The sequence below is a fragment of the Oncorhynchus masou genome, chromosome 10 (genome assembly GCF_036934945.1).
Source record: "Oncorhynchus masou masou isolate Uvic2021 chromosome 10, UVic_Omas_1.1, whole genome shotgun sequence".
In the NCBI taxonomy this organism is placed as follows: Eukaryota; Metazoa; Chordata; class Actinopteri; order Salmoniformes; family Salmonidae; genus Oncorhynchus; species Oncorhynchus masou.
This window is the reverse complement of record NC_088221.1, coordinates 8,589,991-8,604,923: the sequence shown is the minus strand read 5'-3', so window position 1 is coordinate 8,604,923 and position 14,933 is coordinate 8,589,991. Positions and strand designations below refer to the sequence as shown.

The window sequence follows — 14,933 nt, the reverse complement described above, 5'->3', positions numbered from 1 at the left end:
GCACGGCTCTCAACGTTCACCTCTCCCGAGTCTGTACGGGAGTTGCAGCGATGGAACAAGATTGCAACTACCAATTGATACCAAGAAATTGTGGTAAAAAAATGAAAATAATAGGAAAGACAAAGAAAAGAAGAGAGCGATTTTTAAATTACCCTTGACACAATGCTGTAAGTTCAAACGGCTCATTGATGGCTTTTGGCTGGTGATCCAGGTTGTTTAGTTCTCCAGGTGTGTTCATATGACCTACTGTGTGGAGTTATTGCCTAGCACTGGTTCTGGAATGGTGAACGTCTGAGCAACACTCATTTAAAAAGAGTGGCAATATAAATCACAATAGTGTCTAAAAAGAAGGCAAAGTGCTTCTGAGGAGAAAGAGATCGTAGGACACTGATAGATCATAGGACACTGATTCAGAGGTGTTGGGTTAAATGCCAATGACACATTTCATTTGAATGCAATCAGTTGTGCAACTGACTAGGTACCCCTTTCCCTTCACTTGGAGTTAAAAAGGCCAACGAAGTCATAGAGCATATAAGACTATCCCATTTAAAGGTCACGGAAATCCAAGTTATGAGCTATTGAACTTTAAGAGGTAGGTGCCTTATAAGATATGGGCTGGAAGGGGCCTCAATCTGCTATTGATGTAATATCACTTCACCTTTCCAAATGAGTCTTATTGATTTACAAGCTGTACTCATTTGCCGATCATTCCACCACTTTCTAGCGTTATCCAGGTCTTCCATTTTGATTGACATGCAGTTAACACAGTTTCAACCCAGATTTCTGTCTCACTCCTTTGACTCCTCAGCAAGCAAATGTGAAACAAATTACTTTTTGGTTGAGGTTGTGAAGAGAATCATATGAGAGGCTTCTCCAGACAGTGAGCACAGTGGGCTGGATCTGTGTTCATTTGTTTATTGACTCACTTTCATATGCAGCAAATTGTTCATTGCATATTACACATGCTCTCAAGTGTGCCTTCCCGGCTGGAAAACTAGGAAAGTAGTTTGAAATTAAATGGAAAAACATGTCAGGTCAATGAGTTTCAGTCTAAAAGTGTAATTACGTGTAGAATTTAAAGGGATAGCATCCACCTGAAAATATGAGTCTGAAAGTCTGAAAATATCCAATAGGGTCTACAGAGGCAGACAAGTTAATCAATGTAATTCAAGAAGCCAGTTTATCTAATGGCATTACTAAAGAAGTCAAGGTCATGATTGCATGCTAAATGGAATTTGGATATCGTCCTCCTGAGATGTCCTCAATTCCAGATGAATTTCATTATAATAAAATGAAAACTATGAAGGCTATTGCTGAGTTAGATGACAATGTTTGCATTAATCCAGTCTAATTCATTGATCGATATAATAGTTCATTACTCCTGCTGATCCCTTCATCATCAATATATCTGATTGGGGTATAGGCCTAAATCACAGTCACACGGGGTGGGGCACATTTATGAAATCCTTTCTATATGAACTGGTAAAGCAAAGGTAGACCATTTTTTTTTTATCGTACTATTAATCCTAAAAGTACGTGTTTTATGTAGTGCATGAATCTCTATCTTTTCCTAGTTCAAAAAAAGACTGGTAAATTTGTATTAGTCAGAGCATCACCATTCCACATGAATGTATTTCAGGAAAAAAACAGATCACTATTGCTGATCTGGGGTCTGCAGACAGATGGTAAGTTCTATTAGCTTTCTGTTCGAGCAGGTGTGATTGAGGAATACTATCACAGGATCATGTGCATGGAATCATTTCTGGCTAACAATTAAGTACCATACTGTGATTGTTTTCAATTAAAATTGTCATAAATAATTTAAAAAACATCTTATCAAAGAGCAATTTCTCAAGCAATTTTGCTAAGACTCTGTCTGGGAGTGTTTTCAGGTATGGAACTCACTTTCTTATTGGTCTATTAGCCAATTTACTGCCTGGTGATGACACCAGGCAGGCCAAAACTCCATCCCACCACAACAGGCTTAAATTGCATGCACTCTTTTCAAACAGCTCTTATACTAAGAGGGCATTATCATCATTTTTTGAATTTCAAAGAATTATTCCAACTTTATATAGTGTTTTTGACTGTACTGGGCCTTCAACTACCTTGTCAGTGATTGAATTATCACACACAGGATATGACTAAGTACTGTCAAGTTAGACCCAGTCTTCTCTGCGTGAATCAGGGCCGGATTACCGAACAGGTACGCAAGGCCCCGGTAGTTGGGGTTCCAGGTCCCCAAATGTACCTTTTTCTCAGGTCTTTTTACATATAAATTACTTAAAAATGGACAGAATGAATAGAGTAGAAAATAATAATTGTCATCTTATTTTTTCACCAAGCTTCTGTCTGCTTAACCTGGAACAATGAGCGCTTAGCTCGTAATGGAATCAGCCATGATTGACGGTCTAAGGAATGATACTTGGCAGCTATAACAGACAGAATTAATGTGTATAGTTTTCAAAGTGTTTCTATCCGCTTTAGTACAATGCCCGATACAATATCGTATCCTCATTCAATTCTGAATAATTTAAAAAGTAAAAAAATAAACCATGGTAAATCACCCTATGAAGTAATTATTATTCATAATTGAGGATGGAGAGAGGTACTAAGTGGAGAAGAGACCCTACCGTGCCTGAGCTTACCTCCAGGGCCCGTAGTCGCTCTAGAAGGGGCTTGGCCTCGTGGGAGTCCTCCTCATGTCCCCTACTGCTGCATCCTGGAGAGTTGGGCCTCCTATCTATCAAAGGGGGTGTTGGGCCCTCCAGACTGTTCTGCTGTTTCCACATCTCCTCCAGGAGTTTGTTCTAAACCATTGAAAGAGGGGTTGGAGAGAAACACAGAGCTGTTGAAACAGTTGCGTTGCCTATTGTAACTAATGGGGAACTAACTAACTAACTAACTCCAACCTACAAGATACACAGTATTAATGGCAAGATCTTGAATTTGGCCATCATTTGTGGATTTTATGTAATCATGTACAGTAGGTGAACTGCTATTCTAGATTAGACTTCCAATTCATTGTATTTTGACTCCTTCCAAGAAAATCAATCACAGGATTTGTTTGATGTTATATTTATATTCTGTAGCTGCCTCATCACAATTATAGTTAGTTTGATAGCCACCACTAATACTGTAGGTTACTTCTTATTTTTCTGGCTGCTCATTTGACTGGTTTTCCACCTGAACTCATATGGGTGTCTTTGGTTGACCCCCCAATATTTATTGATTGAACCACAGAGATAATTCATCCCAATTTCTCTAACATTATGAAAAATGGGACCCCAGATGTTACAAAAACATCAACATTTACGAAGGTCTCCTGCCTTGCATCAATCCATGAAGTCTTGTGAACTGCTGTTTAAAAATGCATTGTGAATTATGAGGCGTATTTGCATTTGTAATACACTTTTTGGTTTTTATGTCAAGCACTTTGACCCTCGCTACCCTCACCAATCAGTTGCATCTCGCAAGTGCTAAAGGTGAGGATTAATCGAAAAGATAGAGGCGTGTGGGTGCATAGTGTGCCGTCTAGAGTTCAAAACGTCATGGCCTCAAATCAATTTAGTGTTCATCACATTGCAACTTTCTCAGAACCAAGCAACCATCCAGTAGACAATTAGTAAGGCCTCCAGGCAAGCATAGATGGCTCATAATGACTTGCAGTGTAGTAATGAAATGCAGTGTAGTCCTGTGTGGCTCAGTTGGTAGGGCATGGTGCTTGCACCGGCAGGGTGGTGGGTTCGTTTCCCACAGGGGAACCGTATGAAAAAGTATAACAATGCTTGCATTCAGTACCGAAAGTTGCTCTGCATAAGAGTGTCTGCTATAATGTCAATGTTTTACATAATCGTGCACTATAATGGAACCATTTTCTCATTAATCCTGATTAAGAATATGTTACAGGTACTTAAAACCTGAATATATGCTGAAGACCTCACATTGGGTTAATCTTACACAGATGTGTAAAATGTCACCGCATTGTATTTTAATGAACCTGGCCTTTTGAACCAGCACTCCCCAGCTATTTAACTTATTTGGGACTGTGGCATACTTACCTTAGCGCCAGGTGACCAAGGTTCAAATACCACCAGTGGTGGTACTTACTCCTGGTGGTAGCTGCATTCGTGTCAGAATGTATGACAGGCCTAAGATGCTGTATGACAGTCGTCAGGAGATTTGATAGCATCTAACCTAAGGGTTGCCACTCTTCCCTCTATCTCTTCTGAATGCCCTATCACCATGCTACTGTGTACAGTACAATATTTCAAGGGATTGCCAATGATTGGACATGTATTTTTTATGGATTTGTTCACAGCCTTTAATCTAACACTGTTTATAAAGGAACCTGTAGGATTATTTATCAAGGGTTGCATACTTGCATAATAAAATATTTTGTTTATTTAATAAAATAAACAGAAATCAAGTAAGAACAAATATGGTCAATGTTCTACCTTGTAGGCTTTCATAAGGTCCAGTGGATCCATGCTGGGGCCCTCCAGTGTGTCCTGGTTCTGTAGCAGGCTCCTCACAGTCTCCTCCATACTGCAGCAACACAGAGCATTGGGACCAATCAGAACATAGACCATGCGATAAACAAGCCTGGAGGGCATGCAACAGAAAATGGTTAGTTCATCCGTTTCAGTCAGTTTTCATTCTGTTTGGTGCCTAATGAACACAATCCAGGTTCCAATATAGGAGCAATAGGCTAGTTCAGGTATTTTTCTGGATCAAAAGGGGATTAGGTGGTGGGCATGGCAGGGGGTGTGGCAATGGGGGCGATCGACCCGTCAACGAGACTGAATTTCTCCAATGAAATTTTGTATTTTCAAATATCTCATGGAACATATTTGGGACCAGGTCTCGTAAAATATTGCAGTCTCCTAGCCCAGCTGCCAAAAAACAAAAATGAAAAAAAAAATCCATACTCAAAGATTATAACAAAATCAATACGGCTAAATTCATTGTTTTTGGAATTTTCAATTCTCCCTGACTGTCGAGCATGGTGATTGTTGGTTCTCAAAGATGAGAAAAATACACTCAGTTGTCAGTTTATTAGGTACAACACCCTGTGGCTGTGGCTTGCTTTATGAAGCAGGCAGATAGGTATCAAGGCATTCAGTTAGTGTTCGATTGAATGTTAGAATGGGCAAAACAAGTGTCCTAGACTACTTTGAACTTGGTATGATCATTAGTGCCAGGCGCGCCATTTCCAGTATTTAAGAAGGGAAAAAAACTCATAGGCTTTTCAAGCACAACAATGTCTAAGGTTTACAGAGAAGGGTGCAACAAACAAAAACATTCAGTCAGCGGAAGTCCTGTGGGCGAAAACAGCTTGTTGATGAGAGGTCGAAGGAGAATGGAAAGAATCGTGCAAGCTAACAGCCGGACCACAAACAGGCAAATAAAGGAACAGTACAGCTGTGGTGTGCAGTATGACATCTCGGAAATCACAGCGGCCATGATGGGCTATTGCAGCAGAAAATCACATCGTTTCCTGGCACATGTTAGGTCCGTTGATACCAATTGAGCAACGTTTCAATGCCACAAAGAACTAAGGCTGTTCTGGAGGAAAAGGTGGGTCTGAACAGTACTAGAGAAACTGGCAACTAAGTTTACATAGGTCTTTTATATTTTCTATGTACATGCATACAGTACCAGTCAAAAGTTTGGACACACCTACTCATTCAAGGGTTTTTCTTTATTTTTACTGTTTTCTACATTGTACAATAATAGTGAAGACATCAAAACTATGAAATAACACATATGGAAGCATGTAGTAACAAAAAAAGTCTTAAATAAATAAAACAATATTTGAGATTCTTCATGATTCTTGATGACAGCTTTGCACGCTCTTGTTATTCTCTCAATCACCTTTATGAATAAGGCTTTTTTAACAGTTTTGAAGGTGTTCCCACATTCGCTGAGCACTTGTTGGTTTCTTTTCCTTCACTCTGTGGTCTAACTCATCCCAAACCATCTTGGGTTGAGGTCGGGTGAATGTGGATGCCAGGTCATCTGATGCAGCACTCCATCACTCTCCTTCTTGGTCAAATAGCCCTTACACAGCCTGGAGGTATTTTTTGGGTCATTGTCCTGTTGAAAAACAAATGATAGTCCCACTAAGCGCAAACCAGGTGGGATGGTGTATCGCTGCAGAATGCTGTGGTAGCCATGCTGGTTAAGTGTGCCTTGAATTCTAAATAAATCAGATGGTGTCACCAGCAAAGCACGCCCACCCATCACACATCCTTGCTTCATGGTGGGAACCACACATGCAGTGATAATCAGTTCACCTACTCTGCATCTCACAAAGACAAGGCAGTTGGAACAAAAAATTTCAAATTTGGACTCATGAGACGAAAGGTCAGATTTCCACCAGTCTTATGTCCATTGCTTGTGTTTCTTGGCACAAGCAAGTCGTCTATTCATATTGGTGTCCTTTAGTAGTGGTTTCTTTGCAGCAATTTGACCATGAAGGCCTGATTTTAAGCAGTCTCCTCTGTACAGTTGATGTGTCTGTTACTTGGACTTGGTGAAGCATTTATTTGGGCTGCAATCTGAGGTGCAGTTAACTCTAATGAACTTATTCTCTGTAGCAGAGGTAGCTCTGGATTTTCCTTCCCTGTGGCGGTCCTCATGAGAGACAGTTTTATAATAGCGCTTGATGGTTTTTGCAACTGCACTTGAAGAAACGTTCAACGTTCTTGAAATGTTCCGCATTGACTGACCTGTCTTACGGTAATGATTGTGTTTCTCTTTGCTTATTTGAGCTGTTCTTGCCATAATTTGGACTTGGATTTTTACCAAATATCTTCTCTTCTGTATACCAGCCCTACCTTGTCACAACACAACTGATTGGCTGAAAGGCATTAAGAAGGAAAGAAATTACACAAATTAACTTTTAAGAAGGCACACTTGTTAATTAAAATGCATTCCAGGTGACTACCTCATGAAGCTGGTTGGGAGAATGACTACTTTGAAAAATCTAAAATATATTTTGATTTGTTTAACCCTTTTTTGGTTACTACATGATTCCATATGTGTTATTTCATAGCTTGATGTCTTCACTATTATTCTACAATGTAGAAAATATAAATAAAATAAAGAAACACTATTGATGAGTAGGTGTGTCCAAACTTTTGACTGGTACTGTATATATATATAATTTATTTGTATTTACACGACCAATCAAAAGTAGGTCGCTTAGAAATGTCCTTGCTTTTTAAAGGAAAGCACATTTTTTGTAAAATTGATCATAAATACAGTGTTGTAAACTACTAATGCAGCTGGAAATGGCAAATTTTTTATGGAATATCTACGTAGGCGTACAGAGGCCCATTATCAGCAACAATCACTCTTGTGTTCAATGGGACGTTGTTTTAGCAAATCCAAGTTTATCATTTTAAAAGGCTAATCGAATTTAGAAAACCCTTTTGAAATTATGTTAGCACAGCTGAAAACTGTAGTCCTGACTAAAGAAGCAATAAAACTGTCCTTCTTTAGACTAGTTGAGTATCTGGAGCATGTGTGGGTTCATTACAGGCTCAAAATGTCCAGAAACAAAGAACTTTCTTCTGAAACTCATCAGTCTATTCTTGTTCTGAGAAATGAAGGCTGTTCCATGTGAGAAATTGCCAAGAAACTGAAGATCTCGTACAACACTGTATACTACTCCCTTCACAGAACAGTACAAACTGGCTCTAACCAGAATAGAAAGAGGAGTGGGAGGCCCTGTTGCACAACTGAGCAAGAGGACAAGTACATTAGAGTGTCTAGTTTGAGAAACAGACACCTCACAAGTCCTCACAAATTGTTGCAATTGGAGGATTATTTGAGTAAAGCAAAATTTGAAGGACACAATTATTATTTCAATGAAAAATCATTATTTATAACGTTGTCAACGTCTTGACTATATTTCCTATTAATTTTGCAACTGATTTCATGTATGTTTACTTGGAAAACAAGGACATTTCTAAGTGACCCCAAACTTTTGAATTGTAGTGTATACTCTTTCAACTTTGTTTGGACTAAGGAGACCCAAAGAAAGGCTTAGGTCGGCCTGCCCAATGATTGCAATGGCAGAAACATCCCTGTAGTTTATCAATAGAGGGAGAAATGCATAATAGCACAAGTCATGAGGCTGATATTGGATGCGTTTCAGATCGACACCCAGGATAGTGTGTCAACCAACACAACAAAGTAACACTTTATTCTAAGGGACACATAAGGCATGACTATTTACCAGCTGACTTAGCCATCATATAAGAATTAGGAATGCATAGTGTAACCACATTATCAAAACCTCCTAACTAACAACAAGTAGCCTACAAAGGGGCCATCAGTCGCCCATTGTATCCATGCTTTAAATTTCTCTACTGGTGAATGCTTTGCCCATCAGTTAGTAACCTTTGCAAACAACCATCATTCTAGCTGACATTTGCACTCTTACTCCTCATTAAACTGGCAGATCCTTGTTTACTGATTTATAATTGCTTTCCCTTAGAGCAATGGATGTTTGAGAGACACTGACCGCATTTCCCATAACGCTGTACTCAGTGACATTTTGCCCAGTCATTTCCATAGCAACCCTTCTCTGCTTAATGCATGTGGCACGGATATTAGTCCAAGCCAGCTAACTGTGACCAGGCCTTTGACAGTCTTGCTAGGCAACACTTTCAGAGAGGGTCTTGGATATTGGAAATTAACACTGTCACTGACCTGAAACCCACCCAGCAAATGAAAAGGAGGAGTGAGGCCACTAACAGTATGCTTGACGAGGAGGAAATTACAAACAAATTCTATGAATTTTAGCTAGAAAGAAATGAAGGATTGAAATAAATAAAACAATAACGGAAAGTAACGAAATTCATTAATGCAACAATGCTACACAGTTGTAGTTTCATAGTACTTTATCCTAATAGATACATTTAATTCAATGTATTTATTAGAGAAAAGTATTAAGAACAACAGATTCACTGTGTGATATTTTGTGGTTACATAAGCATATAAATTGCTGAGCTGTATCAAAGGTTTGCATAATACTGTACTTTACTAAAATAATTTTCACACTCCTCTCCCTCATTGATTTCTTACCATGACGTTTAGCCATAACCTCTTCTCAACCCTGCTGTGGGAGCCCCTCTTCTCTGAGCTTGTCTAACCATCATACTGGACACTCCATCCCCCCTTTCCCTGCTCTCCATTCACTTGTCACACTGACTGACTTTGACACTCGGGCTAACCTATGGCAGCCTGGTGCTTTGTGTCACAAAGTTTCACATCACTGTTTCATTCACAGATATCACTGTTTCATTCAATGTATTCCATACCAGTCTCACTATATCTCAGCTATGTATCATTCAGAATATCATTCATATCCCCATCTCAGTGCTATTCCATTTATCACAGTGTTTTAGTTTTTTTAGTTTTTTGGGGTGGATCAGCTTTAATAGTGCAAAAGGATTGTGGCTTCTATCAATGTAATTATATGCATTATTTATAGTAGAATAATAGTGAAGAAACAGCAAAACTATGAAATAACACATGGAATCATGTAGTTACCAAAAAAGTGTTAAACAATTCAAAATAAAATATATATTTTATATTGGAGATGCTTCAAATTAGCCACCCTTTGCCTTGATGACAGATTTGCACACTCTTGGGATTCTCCCAACCAGCTTCATAAGGTAGTCACCTGGAATGCTGCATTTCAATTAACAGGTGTGCCTTCTTAAAGTTCATTTGCAGAATTTCTTTCCTTCTTAATGTGTTTGAGCCAATCAGTTGTGTTGTGACAAGGTAGGGGTGGTATACAGAAGAATGCCCTATTTGGTGAAAGTCCAAGTCCATATTATGGCAAGAACAGCTCAAATAAGAGAAACGACAGTCCATCATTACATGAAGGTCAGTCAATCAGGAACATTTCAAGAACTTTGAAAGTTTCTTCAAGTGTAGTTACAAAAACCATCAAGCGCTATGATTTAACTGGCTCTCATGAGGAACGCCACATTAAAGGAAGACCCAGAGTTTACGTTCATTAGAGTTACACCAGCCTCAGAAATTGCAGCCCAAATAAATGCTTCACAGAGATCAATTAACATACACATCTCAACATCAACTGTTCAGAGACGGCGTGAATCAGACCTTCATGGTCGAATTGCTGCAAAGAAGCCACTACTGGAGGACACCAGTAAGAAAAATAAACTTGCTTGCACCAAGAAGTAAGAGCAATGGGCATTAGACCGGTGGAAATCTGACCTTTCGTCTGATGAGTTCAAATTTGAGATTTTTGGTTCCAACCGCCATGTCTTTGTGAGACGCAGAGAAGGTGAACGGACGATCTCTGCATGTGTTGTTCCCACCATGAAGTATGGAGGAGGAGGTGTTATGGTGTGGGGGTGTGGGGGTGCTTTGCTGATGACATTGTCTGATTTATTTATAGAATCCAAGGCACACTTAACCAGCATGGTAACCACAGTATTTTGCTGCGATACAACATCCCATCTGGTTTGCGCTTAGTGGGACTATCATTTATTTTTCAACAAGACAATGACCCAACACACCTCTAGGCTGTGTAAGGGCTATTTGACCAAGAAGGAGAGTGATGGAGTGCTGCATCAGATGGCCTGGCCTCCACAATCACCTGACCTCAACCTAATTGAGATGTTTTGGGATGAGTTGGACAGCAGTGAAGGAAAAGAAGTGCTCAGCATACATGGAAACTCCTTCAAGACTGTGGGAAAAGCATTCCAGGTGAAGGTGGTTGAGCGAATGCCAACAGTGTGCAAAGCGGTCATCAAGTTAAAGGGTGGCTACTTTGAAGAATCTCAAATATAAAATACAAAACCTTTTTTGTTTACTGCATGATTCCATATGTGTTATTTCATAGTTTTGATGTATTCACTAATATTGTACAATGTAGAAAAACGTAAAAAGAAAGAAAAACCCTTGAATGAGTATGTGTGTCCAAACTTTTGACTGGCACTGTATATATTTTTTTAGAATATATTTTCCTTTATTTGTCCTGAACCCTATCACCCCTCCCCTAAAGGGGTAAACTATTGGACAACAACACTTATGCGTCTCCTTCCAGCTTATACAGTACATACTATATACATTTTACAGACACAATATATTTTACACAAGTTATCTTTTGTTTGTTTTTAGTCCCGTTCTTCAGCTATCTGTCACTGAAGACCATCCAGTTTTGATTTCAATTTGCCATATATTTTTCAACTGAGCTTTGATGTTTCAGAAAAGTTCTGAACCTTTCTATTCTCATAGTTTCTGTAGGTTTTTACATTAAAGATAAATAATATAATAATACTCTTAGCAAAAAAAAAATATTGATTGACTATGACTTTTCAGATCACCCAGCAGTGTTCTTTGTAGAGTTAACTCCAGGTAAATGTTGCAATTCTTCAACCATTCCTGAACCTGAGACCAAAAACAAGCTTTTGGACAGCACCAAAATAAATTATCTAATGATTCGGGTCTCTTCATAGCAAATTCTGCAGAGCTGGGATGGTTGTCCACAATATATAAAACGTTCTATTTGTTGCAAGAATTTTGTATAATAATCTAAATTGAAAAACTAAGACTTGAATCCAGCGTTGTTTTGTGTATCAGTTCATAAATCATCCGCCATGGAATCGGTAAGTTGAAAATCTCTTCCCAACTATTTAGCAATCTCTATTGCAAATCTGTATTTTTTTGTCCTTAAATTAATCTGCTTTCCTTTTTATCTGTCACAATTTTCTTTAACCATTTCAGTCTTTAACACAGGGAAGACAGACAAGTTCCTTACTTTCCCCCCCTTCCACTTGCCTCTTCCATTTTTGCAGTAATGCTGTAATTAGTTGGTTGTAATTTTGGATAGAGTAGACATGTCCATATATTTTTGTTCACTTCATGTGTGACATAACTCCACCCGTCCTGTTTATGATTTAATTTACAAAGATTATATCGTTTTTAAAACCGTTTTTCCAAAAATAATAGTTTATTTGATCAATTAGTATATTTGAGTTTAACCAGAATATTTATTGTAATATCTGTTCTATCTTTACTGGTGGATTAAACTGAAATTGCAACCAGCTTTCTATGGCTTGTTTTAAAAATGGCTATATTTTGGAGATTATTTCATTTTCAAATAACCAAAATAAATGTTTGCAATTTGAATAAGGGAAAGGGTCATTATTGAGCATGGGGTGAGCCATTCTTACTTATTTGCTAGAGAACCAGTTCGGATTTAAGTATAGCTTTTGTATGACTGAAGCCTTTAGTGAGTTGTGATGTCTTCACTAATGCTTTAATATTTAATAATTTCTGCCCTCCGAATTCATATTCATTATATAAATAGGCCAGTTTAATTTTGTCTGGCTTACCATTCCAAATAAAATAGAATATGTTTTGCTCATATACACTGAACAAAAATATAAACGCAACATGTAAACAAAGTATTGGTCCAATGTTTCATGAGCTGAAATAAAATATCACAGATATTTTCTATATGCACAAAAAGCTTATTTATCTCAAAATGTGTGCACAAATTTGTTTACATCCCATCCCTGTTAGTGAGCATTTCTCCTTTTCCAAGATAATCCATCCACCTGACAGTTGTGGCATATCATTAAACAGTGTGGTAATTACACAGGTGCACCTTGTGCTGGGGACAACACAAGGCCACTCTAAAATGTGCAGTTTTGGCTCAGTTGGTACAGCATAGCACTTGCAACACCAGGTTTGTGGGTTCGATTCCCACAGGGGACCAGTACCAGAAAAAGTACAAAGATGTATCTACTCGCTACTGTAAGCCGCTCTGGATAAGAGCGTCTGCTAAATGACTACAATGTAAATGTCATGTCTCACACAAAAAAATGCCACAGATGTCTCAAGTTTTGAGGCAGGGTGCAATTAGCATGCTGACTGCAGGAATGTACACCAAAAATGCAAATGTTAATTTCTCTACCATAAACCTCCTGCAACGTCATATTACAGAATTTGGCAGTGTGTCCAACCAACCTCACAACCGCAGACCACGTGTAACCCCCGAACAGCTGATTAAACTGATTAGTATTTCTGTCTGTAATAAAGCCCTTTTGTGAGGAACAACTAATTCTGATTAGCTGGACCTGGCTCCCCAGTGGGTGGGCCTATGCCCTCCCAGGTCCACCCATGGCTCTTCATCGACCCTATCCTTGCTACATATTAGTCGCCAGACCCACTGGCTCCCGGTCATCTACAAGTCCATGCTAGGTAAAGCTCCGCCTTATCTCAGTTTACTGGTCATGATGGCAACACCCACCCGTAGCACACGCTCCAGCTGGTATATCTCACTGATCATCCCCAAAGCCAACACCTCATTTGGCCGCCTAACCTTCCAGTTCTCTGCTGCCTGTGACTAGCACGAATTGCATAAATCGTTGAAGTTGGAGACTTTTATCTCCCTCTCCAACTTTAAACATCTGCTATCTGAGCAGCTAACCGATCGCTGCAGCTGTACATAGTCCATCGGTAAATAGCACACCCAATTTACCTACCTCATCCCCATACTGTTTTTATTTATTTACTTTCCTGCTCGTTTGCACACCAGTATCTCTACCTGCACATTACCATCTGATCATTTATCACTCCAGTGTTTAATCTGCTAAATTGTAATTATTCACCTACCTCCTCATGCCTTTTGCACACAATGTATATAGACTCTTTCTTTTTTTTCTACTGTGTTATTGACTTGTTTATTGTTTACTCCATGTGTAACTCTGTGTTGTTGTCTGTTCACACTGCTATGCTTTATCTTGGCCAGGTCGCAGTTGTAAATGAGAACTTGTTCTCAACTAGCCTACCTGGTTAAATAAAGGTGGGAAAAAAATTGCCCAGGCATGTGAAATCCATAGATTAGGGCCTAATGAATTTATTTCAATTGACTTATTTCCTTATATGAAGAGTAACTCAGCAAAATCGTTGAAATAGTTGCATGTTGAATTTATATTTCTGTTCAGTATAAATTTAAAAACAAGTAATTAGGTGTTGGCAGGGCCATAAGCAAATAGATAAACTGGGATATGACTAAAGAGTTAAATTAGGGTGATTTTTCCACAAATAGCCAAGTATTTTCCTTTCCTTGGTAGCAAGATCTATTTCTGCTAACTTTCTATTAAAATGTATTGTAGTGAGACCATTTTTTTCTTTTGGGATATGAATACCAAGTTTGTCCACTTCACCATCAGACCATTGTATTGGTAAACTACATGGTAATGATCCAACATGTAATACAGTACAGTGTAGTAAACACCATTTGGTTGTAATTCAGAGAGTTTAGAACAATTATCTAGATCCTCTACAAGGCTTTGGAGGGATCCAAATTGTGGATATAAAAGAAAACATCTTTCATCAACATACAATGACACCTTTGTTTTTAAGCCCTGGATTTCAAGCTCCTTGATATTATTGTTCTGATTTTAATAGCTAACATTTCGATGGCCATAATAAATATGGCTTTGGGGATGACCAGTGAAATATACCTGCCGGAGCGGGGGGTTGCTATGCATAACTTTAACCCATTGTATAATAGATTCTCCAAAATGGAAATATTCCAGGCATTTATATTTAAAGTCCAGTCATACTTCATCAAAAGTCTTTTCAACGAGCCTGGTTTCACAGATTTTTCATAGTGTTCTAATGTTTCCACTACTTGTCTTATATTCTCTCCAATGTATCATCCATGTAAAAAAGCTTTCTGATTTGGATGAAAAATATTGTACAGTAGCTTTATTATTCTATGCACTAAGTGTAAGGAACCTCCAATTTTTTTTATTTTTTTTGGGGGGGGGGGGTATCAGACCTTCTTGTTGAGTATTGGATAATCTACCATTTTTATAGGAGTGGTTAAAACTTAATAATGGTCCTCTGAGTACATTAAAAAAGGT

General features: G+C 38.5%; 1 protein-coding gene across 1 annotated transcript in view; it reads right to left on the bottom strand.

The window, feature by feature from the left end:
* LOC135547094 (nck-associated protein 5-like) overlaps positions 1-14,933 on the bottom strand; it is a 117,567-nt gene that overhangs the window by 64,786 nt on the left and 37,848 nt on the right. The window contains exons 2-3 of the mRNA XM_064975761.1: positions 4,458-4,548; positions 2,649-2,810 (exon numbers count right to left, since the gene is read on the bottom strand). Coding sequence (XP_064831833.1) covers positions 2,649-2,810; positions 4,458-4,547 — 252 coding nt within the window. The 5' untranslated portion in view covers position 4,548. The remainder of the gene's footprint in view (positions 1-2,648; positions 2,811-4,457; positions 4,549-14,933) is intronic.